Here is a 9,987-nt window from a genome sequence, read left to right as displayed (position 1 = left end):
CTTCGAGTCACGTAATCCCGTGGGAGGATGAAGAGGCTGCTCCTCGTAATGTCCACTGTCAGAGGAAGGTTGTAAAAAAAGGTCTGATGGCTTTCACTCTCAGAGACGGCTGCAAATGGTGATGGAGGGGAAGACTGGAAACACAACATGACAACAGTGTGAGTGAGAGTGTGTGTGTGTGTGTGTGGGATGGGCCAAGAGCCAGTTACAGGAGGAGAAGGGGGGGGGGATGCTCAGCATTGATGGACTGAAAGGTGGATGCTATATAATGCAAGATAGAAGCAAGCCCTGGATCAATGACCTGCTGCTGCTCTCAGAAGACGTGAAACCAAAGAGACAGAAAAAGAAAACCACCCAGGACCCAAACAGCTGCTGCAGCTCCTGAGCATCCTGAAGAGACGAGACACTGAAGTATCCAAGATGAAGACTCTGGTGATTGTGTCCCTGCTCCTGTGTGCGTTGGCGTGCACCGTCCAGGTGAGAGCCGAGGTGAAGGCGGTGAAGCTGTGTGGTCGAGAGTTCCTGAGAGCCGTGGTCTACACCTGCGGAGGCTCCCGCTGGAGGAGACTCCTCACCGAGTCAGACGGGGACGGTGAGACCACTTCTTTTTATGTTCTAGAGTCCAATGTCTTATGCTTTGGTTCAGATTTCGCATGTGTGTCCAGAAAATTACAAAATAACATACAGGCACTCTGAGTTTATTTATCCTAAATGTCATATATGCCACAGGGTTTGTGATTCTACTAATATTCTCTATTTACTTGGTACAATTGGTTTTCTACTTTCATCTCAGGTCTCAAAGGGAATAAAATGTCCCTCAACGTACCCGTTTGCCTTTTGGTTTCCCCAAGCAGCTTTAGATTAGTTGAAAATCATCTTATTTCACTGTCTGACAGGATCACACATTTATTCTATATCAGCTTCTTCCAGTTCTTCTTTTCACGAATAGGAGAGAGACTTAAGTGATGTGTTCCTTAAAACTATGAGAGCTCCACTTTAAATGAAAACACAGTTCTGTAGTTTTTGAAAATTGTTTGACCACAGTGACGCATGTAGAAAACCACTGCAGCTTGTCTAGGGGACTAAATATGAAAGAAACTGTTCAAAGTAAATCCTGCAGTTTTCATCCATCTCTTCTGGAATCAGACATTCTTTACTCTTAATTGTTAGTGAATGAAATCTGACTGAAGCTGCTGTTTATTTCTGTTTGATTTGACTTTCCATCTCTCTCTCTCATGAGCGGCTGTCAGAATAAAGAGGCGAAAAGTAAAGTTAGGGAGCAGTAGCTTCTCACTAATGCTGCTCCCTGTGTTTTCACTCTTTTCTTTTATTGAGGCTCATCTCTGCCTTTCTCCTGGACTTCCCTTCCTCACATGCATCATATGCCACAGTGTGTACTCGTCATTAGGAGACAGGTGCTGTCAGGGCTCATTATGCCAGAGGCCACATATCATGATTAAATGCTGGAGCAGCATCTTCCCTGGATCCTCACAAGCAAACCCAGTTAGCAGATCAGTCGTTCTGATTAGAAAGAAGTAAAGTGACACTGCACAAGACAAATAGCAGCAAGTTAATCAGCGCGGCCATTTGGAGTTTCCTTATTTAATGAGAACATGGATATAAATGAGAAAAGACTGATCTGTCCATTCATTACTCTGACTTATGAATAACTCTATATTCGACTACATGACCTTTAATTATACGCCCACTTCTTCCACAAACACAAGATTGCATCCGGTGACTGTGACATTAAAGGTGGCAAGAGGAGAACATTCTCTGAGGAGGTTCCCTGTGTTTTGTGGTTGCAGCTCTGCCGACAGAGGAACAGAGCAGCCTGGAGAACCAGAGCGGCGGCAGCAGCTCCTCGACCGCTGCACTGACCAGACGAGACATGAATAACATACTGACCAACGCGTGCTGCCAGGTGGGCTGCAGGAAGAGTGACCTGACCTTCCTCTGCTGAGGGCGACCCCCCCCCCCCCCTCTTCTTCACTCACTCTCCAACTGACTGAAGTGATTGTTCTCATCTCGCCTGCCAAATCTGAATTGATTGATCTGATTGCTGTCTTGTTCGTAAAAAGTAACGCTCACGTCCACATTTGCTGCTTTTCAAATTGCTTTGGATATTTTTTTGTGGGTTCTGGTTGATTAGTTTGACCTGTGTAGACTGTAGAACATGTTTCTGAAAACATATGCGACTCAAACAAATAGAGTAGAATTAAGAAAAAGGAACGTAGTTGGAGTAAATGCACTCAGGGCTGATATTAGTGATTCTAAACTGCAGGAGCTTCTCACCTCCCACTCAGATTCTCCAGACTCCGGTTTGTAGTGAGTAACCAGCAGGTTTGTAAAAATGTCCTTACTGCTTTAATGTATTTATAGCAAACTCGAGCTGTGTTCTATCATTTCGCTATTTTTTGTCAAATAAATCTTCTGGCACAGAGATTTCATTCTGTGAGGTGTGACTTCTTTTCTACAGACACTGGACCAAAGCTCCTTAGGCTACTATCTTAGAAAATACAAGCAATAATATTAAAATAAATGAATCTATTAAGATCATTGTGGTTACCAACCTGTACGATGGAACTGAGCCATCAGTATAATCAGGCTGGTCAGACACATCTCTCTGTTTTCTGATGAGTGTTTTCTCACTTGAGACCAAATGAGTCATAAGGAACACGACACTTCATGTGATTATTGGTGCACGAGCAGAACTGAACTGACTCTGGACGTCATGATTTACAACTTAATAGAACACATGAAAGCTACTAAGGCTTTGAATATATCTTTATATGTATTTTCATACACAAACATCTGAAGAACCCCAGAAATGATCTTGTGACCCTGTGGTTGAGAATCACTGATGAATTTTCCTTCTGTTCAAAGTCTGTGTTCAATTTCATGTCGATGTGTCCAATGGTTGTTGAGATATTTCACTGTGTTGGAACCGGCTGAGCCCGAGAACATGTCTCACTACTTGTTGGATGTTTTCCCGATCACATACAAATGCGTCAAAGAAAGAAAACTGCAAACACGCAGCATCCATTTATAACTTTTATTGGTTTTGGAAAGAAGCAAACTAAGTTTCTCAGTTGATCTTAGCGTTGTTATGTACTGTACAAACAGCTTGCACACGTGTTTGAGGTTAACGGTACAGAACCAAAAAGCATTCTGGCGTATAGCACACATAGACACACTCCCTGCTCTCATCTCAACACTAACACAGGTAACTGACACTCAGCACAACACGTCATTTCAGAACTACCTATCATCATAGATGCCCCACATGTTACGGCATGCTCTGCATGCAATAATGAATTACTGCAGGACAAAGTCACCACGGAGATGAAGATCTGGGGAGAAAAGAAGTTTTGATCCTGTTTTATTAGAAGATACAAAGACTGAGAGCCGGCAAACTGAGAGAGTTCTGTTCTGCCTTTCAAAGTGAAAGACCTGTAAGCTGTGGGGCTAATTTAAACAGATGCATGATGGGTAATGTGTACGGAGAGCCTGTGTAGATAATGCTGGAGTGACTGTTGCACTGTTTCAAGATTCACCCAGAAGGTCACGACTTTCTTTCAGGCACGGGGATTCCTCCACATGCCTGAAAAGAAGTGTGACCAGACTAACGACTTACCAGGAGCTAAATGGCACCAATCAGCATCGTCTCACTGTTTAAAAACTGTTCCTCACTCTGGGTCCGCAAACAAAAAAGAGATTTCCATTTTTATTGCAGGGCCCAGGTCAGATTTTTATTGTTGGTAAAAGGACCACAGGTTTAAAAACGACCTCCGATCCAGGGAGCGTGGGACTACGCTGCAGCGAGGACTGTGATTGGTTGAATTTAGCGAAATAGCGACATGTAGTACAGAGAGGTTCAGCTACACTTCACACACACTTTTTTGTTCTTCACGTTGCGTGTCAGAGCATTCAGGAAGTTCAACATCATCAGCACAGTGTTTTTAATCACATTAAACAATATAATATTTTTTCATTTTTTTATCCGTTTTAAAAATATCCAGCTTATCGTCCTGTACAGAGGAGCGACTGACATAAAATACAAAAAGAAAAAACAAACAAAAAAAAGCATTTTGGTCGACTCCACTCCACAACCTCATTCAGCTCATGTCATCTCACAGAGACCATTACAATTATGCAAAATAAAGCCATGGGTTTGAGCGCTGCTGGGATGACTGGGGATCTGCTCGTGATAGAATAAGTTCAGGAGCCACGGAGGTGAACGGGAAACAGGAGAGAAGCTTCACCGACGACACACGGCCGAATCTAAACAGAGTCGTGGCTGAGGGAACTGATGACGTTTGATTTATTATCACTATGAGGTTTGGATTTAAAAAGGGAAAATAGGAAACTGGTTCCATTAAAAAAAAAACATCCCTTAACCACGGTTCACCAAACTTGGTCTCTGTTGTTCGAGGCGAACTTAGAGCATTTATTGTCTTGTTGATATTTACGTGAACAGTTGAGAATTGTGGGAAACATCTTTGTTGGCTTTCCTGTTGAGAATCAGATTTGAAAAGGCATCGATCTCACATATGAAGCTAAAGTGAACATTATACATTAAGTTATCAGGGTTCAAAATCTACTGGTGCAGATGGAAAACGCCCGGAAATTGAGGCTAAATCGGCCAGAAAAAGAAAACTTAATACAGTCACCTCAGATTTCTCTAATTTCCTGTTTTTATGATAATCTCAGCTCAACATGTCCTATCTTCAGTTTCCTGTTTGACGTAAAGACATAAGAAATGTGTTGATCTTCTGTTTAACGCTCAGAAACAACATGAAAAGTTAATATTTCCCAAAATGCTAAACTGGTTCTTTACAGTGTGGAACTCGCCCATGGTCCAGCTAACTCTACAATAACACTGCTTTCACAAAGCATAACACAGCATCCAGGAAGATATTTATTTTTTGTTTTCTTTTTAAATTACCCCCACACCCATATATAGCTCGAATCTTCTCTTGCACGTGAGTTAAAAAATTATATCTGAAATAAATTCCAAAAATTATACCTTATACTGTACACGGGTTACCCAACTACACAGATAACAAAAGAAAAGAAAAGAGAGTTCAAATATTTATACCTTTAAGGGTTCTGAGTTGTGTGGTACCATTCAAATTCTATTCATATACAGAATCACATGTTTTTATACAACGAGTCGCCGTCATCAATAAATAAAAATAGAATGCTGTCGTGTACTCTGGAGTCTAACACTGCCGTCCTGGGAACAACAGAAAGGCTACCGGACAATACGAGGAAAACACCAAACGCCCTTTAAGATATATATATTATTGGTTTAAAATGACACTTTATACATTTCTTTTGTTCTGACGGGAAAAAAGAAAACATTTTTTTTCTTATTCAGCAACGAGTACATTGATTTATCATTGCAGCTGCCTAACTTGCTAAAACCTCTGTGTGTGTGTCTGTGTGTGTGTGTCTGTTGCAGAAAAGTAAAATACCAGCTCGACTGATCAGTGCAATTATATTGAAAAAAAGGAAGTGATCCATAGACATGTGACCCTGTAGTACCAGTAGGCGATGCATGAAAATCGGTTTGTAGTAACTCAATGTTGTGTTTCATCCGATCGCCAGACACACACACGTTGTCGTCCGTCTAACTCTCTGCGACAACGTGTGTCGAGCTGCATCAGTTAATGCATTTTAACTTCTGGCAAGAGCCACACAAATGGCTGCCGTCCGTGTGAGACCCTGGGGACAGCCGCCTCTGGCTTCAGGCCTGGACCCAACACAAGGATAATTCATAGAGCTGTGATTTTCTTATGAGCTAATGAAGGCGTATGACTTACTAAGTATTGTCCTATAGGCCCTGCTTCAGCTCAACTGGGTCTGACTTTGGATGTGCCAGAGCTGGAGGTGTGTGTGTGTGTGTGTGTGTGTGTCTGACTACAAAGATCTCACTCAAGCACATCTTTCACTGCATGAATGTTCAGGACTGGGGACAGCAAACGTCACCCAGAGGTACGGTTTGACTGAAACTCAGGTCAGGTCAGGCAGCTGCAGTGAAACTTTTAAAAACACCACCAAACATTGACCGGAGGAGGATGGAGACGAGGGGACAGACTTCAGAGGAGCGGGAGAACCCAGGTGTCGAACTGCAGCAATACAGATGTTGAATGGGTACAAATACAATAATTACGTGACCTAAAACAGTTTCCACAATGTTATATGCGAGTTATACAATACTGCTGGGTAGGATCTGCAGATCTGTCGCGTGGGTTCAGAAAAGGTCCGTGGAGAGTCTGCCTGGTGTCGGTCTGTCCTCTGTGTCGTCCTCAGTCCACTGCCACCATTAAGTTCAACAGTGTTGTTCTCAGTAGCATAGGTTAGTTGTCGGCCAGGTATTTTCCTGAAAGATAAATCGATGAAACGTTGAAATGCTTCAGTCCATTTATGGTTTGATTACAGAGCTGTTACAGAGGTTAAGGTAAAAAGATGGAGAGACGTGATGCAGAGACGCTGTGTGAGCGGTTTGTGCAGAAATGTCCCAAATTGTCCTTGAGTCATAAAGAAAGAGAAACTCATTCAAGTCGTGATATTTTTCTGGTTTTCTTTAGCATAAGGACACGGTCACACAAACACAAACACAAAGTGAATATCATGTGTCAAAGGTCATCGAAGTTGAACTCCATGTGAAGTCATGCTGCCATTTGCCTCGCCAGTGAAATGTGAATTTTTTATTTGCTGCCTGGCTCATGTTAACTGGAAGTGACTGGGAGGCGAAGTTCACATCTGAAACATTTACGTATGTGTGACCGGGCCAAAACCATAATTTAGACAAATATGTCTCTGATGGGTAAGTTGTAAACAGGAAGTGCTTATAGCTGATTAGACAAAGTTGTAATCCTGCCAGCTTTATGTTAAGTGACATTATACTGGCGTTAATAATGAGCCTAATGCATAAATATATGTAAAGCATGTTATGCATTATTAGTTTTTGTACAGTTTGGTACTTAAACACTGTTATTTCATCCAGATTAGATTTAGCAGTAAATTCAAAAAAGTATCAATCCTTATTATTGTTTATTACCTTCCATAAAAAACTATTTTCCAAGATAAATACACAGAAAATGTATCAAACAATCAAATGTTAAAGTTATAGATACACAATGTGTATTTTAAATGAAATGACCACGACTCTTTAATTTGGCTTTTCATACTCTAACATCATTTGATACAATCAAATAAGTTCCCATGTTGAAACCAGTTAAAATGTGATGGTGACCTTTTGGTTTGATAAATAGAGAACTCACCTGCGGCAAACCTCTTCTTGACGAGAGAGAAGCGGTAGCCGGGCCCAGCCAGTTCAATGTCACAGCCCGACAGCGTGCTGCCCTCACTGGTGAACTGCACCGCCAGTGGAGCGGGTTTACTGGGACCCTCCGTTAGCAGGAAGCGCGCCAACAGCGAGCCCACACCTGAGGGAAAGAGGATGGTTTTAGAATCACAGTTCACAAAGTCTAATATAGGAATAACAATTCAGAATTGGAAACTATTTTGACAAACAGCTGAAAGAAAGTTCGGTTCATAAATGATAAACGCTGGTATCTGCTCTCAGGATCAAAGGCTGTTCAGTGTCGACTTGTTTGCTCAGTGAAAAATTTCAAGGAGGCATTGAGTTACATTTATCTGAAAAGAAAATTACAAATAATCAGAAGGTCACTTTGTCCATAAAAAGGACATTGAAATGATAAAAGAAACCAACACTGCAAATGATCCACGTCCAAAGAGGCCGAGTTAAACTGATCACGTTTGAGTTTGTTTTCTATCGTAAAGAAAATGGAATTATCTTGTTCCTGGTCCTTTTCCTGGAGCACAGGAAAGTACATAATGTGGTTATTCTTTATATAAATATTATCCCGGTAGAATAAAAGAAGCTATGGAAAGGCACTTGACCACAGTGCAGTGAGACGTCACAATTATATAACATTAAATCAGGAGGTCTGTAGCTGTAATACCATTTGTAGACAGGCGGGGGCAGTGTCTACTTCCGAGCTGACACCTGTATTTGGCTTCAGTCGCCTCAGAGGTGTCATGAACCAAAACTTGTTCACGTTTTTACCCTGGCTCTGACTGTTACAACTTAAAACAGTTTTTAATCGTTTTCCATAGTAATCATCCTCTTGAGCAGACAGCTCCATGTTACACAGCAAACTGGTGTAACTCTTGAGCTGGTTCAGTCTGAGTGACAGTAAAGTTTAAATATAAAAGGAGAAGCTCCAAGCAGGTCTGACTTTACAACATCATTTTTCACAGAACAGTAGAAGCCAGGCTCTCTAGGAACCAGAACTACTACACAGCAACACATCACAATATCCTCACACTCCACTTACCTCCGTTGTCAGATTTCTGTGAGATGTCGGGAATCTTCCAGTGGATTCTTTGCTGCTCTGCGTTCCTGTCAGGAAGAAAATACGACCAGTGAAGAAACCCGTCGTTCAATTATTACGTTTCACATTTAAACTGCATCACATAACGACAGCATGTCCGAGCTGTACCATGCAGCAGGAGGTAAGACAGCCTGTAGTTTGGAAACCCCCCCGTCGACCGGGACGAGGAACTGAACGTTGTTGAGCGCCATCGGCGTCGTCATGGCCTCGCCGTTGTACTTGTAGTCTATTCTCAGGTCCGTGCTGGTGGGCTCACACCGCCAGCTCACTGCCAGGTTCAGAGGAGTGGACTGGTGGCCCTGCGAGGACACCTGATGGAGACACAGCGTGGGAATCATTTCTGTGTCAAAGCAATGCCTCCACATTTCAACGTCCTGTACGTTGAGCTCCCTCGTGCACCGCTGCATCTACGTTTAGCAAACAGGAACTTAGGACTGTAAGTACTTCAGATGTATATGTCAGTAACTGTACCTGGTACTTGAGCATGTCGACGTTGTAGTACGTCGCCTGTGGCTTCTGCTCCGACACCTTCTTTAAGTGGGATATCAGGTTTGGCATATTCACCCAGAAGTCCTTGGCATCGGCCTTGGCCTGTGTGGTGGTGTCACTGGAGGGGGGAGCACGGAGAGAAGGAGCGTGTAAATACAGACATGTTAATCTGATCCTGGTGATTTTCTAACCTGGTGAATCTTGTACAGAGGAACAGTAAAGTGCTAAATCTGGTTCATTGGTCGTCGTTTTAATTTGAAAAACTAGCCATATGACAGTGGGACTAAGGAAAGCATAATTTGAACAGCTTCTCGCTTTTGTAAAATAAAAGCAAAATATAAACAGAATCAGGCTTCAGTTACAGTATAAACTGTATTCCTCATATATTTGTTTTAGTCTTCTTTTCATATATATGGTTTTAAAATGAACATACTCTGACCTACAGTTTGTATTTGTTGTCATTCTCTTGATCCTTTTATATTTCTATTCTTGGCTGAAGCGACTGTTTCTGATTCTGATAACAGGAATAATGATCCTGCTGTAAAGTCTTGTAAAGAGTGTTTTTCTTATTAGCATTAAAAATAGTTTTCCATTTTTACAACAGGTGCAAACATGACTCAGAGAAGCACAATCATCAAAAACTGACCTTGGCTCAGTGACGTTGTTCTGAAAAGTCAGATGAGCTCAGTGACTCAACATGTGATCTGCACTGGAGTCTGATATGATCTGCACCGAGCTTTACTCATCCTCACTAGTCGTCACTTCACTCGTTCATACAAGATCAGATGAGTTCTTTTCCTTTTTGAAATCACAGACTTATTTATTTTCCATATATAAAGTAAATTGACTTTTCCCTGTTAAAGAAAAGTGTCACAATAATTGCTTTTCCTCTGCTAATATAAAAGAGTGAATGTTGTGTGGAAACGTTACGATGAAATATATTAAGACAAATGAATCAGACATTTTTTATATTTTAAAAACATATCAAGAAGGTGACGTTTGTATCTTAAGGTGTTTTGAATAGACTGTATGAGGTTACATGCGGCATGCTCTTAAAGTGAAATTAATG

General features: G+C 41.7%; 2 protein-coding genes across 2 annotated transcripts in view; one reads left to right on the top strand and one right to left on the bottom strand.

Annotated features, from left to right (window-relative positions):
* Positions 1–420: 420 nt before the first annotated feature.
* insl5a (insulin-like 5a) lies at positions 421–1,963 on the top strand. Its single transcript, XM_053431244.1, has 2 exons — positions 421–592; positions 1,809–1,963. Exons 1-2 carry the CDS (start codon positions 421–423, stop codon positions 1,961–1,963), a joined length of 327 nt encoding a protein of 108 aa, XP_053287219.1.
* Positions 1,964–3,040: 1,077 nt separating this feature from the next.
* The window catches only part of sgip1a (SH3GL interacting endocytic adaptor 1a), a 71,281-nt gene continuing 64,334 nt past the window's right edge, over positions 3,041–9,987 (bottom strand). The window contains exons 21-25 of the mRNA XM_053430417.1: positions 8,901–9,036; positions 8,538–8,740; positions 8,373–8,437; positions 7,293–7,457; positions 3,041–6,388 (exon numbers count right to left, since the gene is read on the bottom strand). Of these exons, the coding sequence (XP_053286392.1) occupies positions 6,366–6,388; positions 7,293–7,457; positions 8,373–8,437; positions 8,538–8,740; positions 8,901–9,036 (592 nt within the window). The 3' untranslated portion in view covers positions 3,041–6,365. The remainder of the gene's footprint in view (positions 6,389–7,292; positions 7,458–8,372; positions 8,438–8,537; positions 8,741–8,900; positions 9,037–9,987) is intronic.

Source organism: Pleuronectes platessa, chromosome 9 (genome assembly GCF_947347685.1).
Source record: "Pleuronectes platessa chromosome 9, fPlePla1.1, whole genome shotgun sequence".
Lineage (NCBI taxonomy): Eukaryota > Metazoa > Chordata > Actinopteri > Pleuronectiformes > Pleuronectidae > Pleuronectes > Pleuronectes platessa.
The sequence above is the reverse complement of the archived record's forward strand: the minus strand, read 5'-3'. Positions and strand labels throughout refer to the sequence as shown.

Bases quoted from the DNA above. Each gene is read 5' to 3' on its own strand.
- insl5a (XM_053431244.1), top strand. From the start codon at position 421: ATGAAGACTCTGGTGATTGTGTCCCTGCTCCTGTGTGCGTTGGCGTGC. The intron at 593-1,808 runs GTGAGACCACTT...TTGTGGTTGCAG, and splicing joins CACCGAGTCAGACGGGGACG to CTCTGCCGACAGAGGAACAG.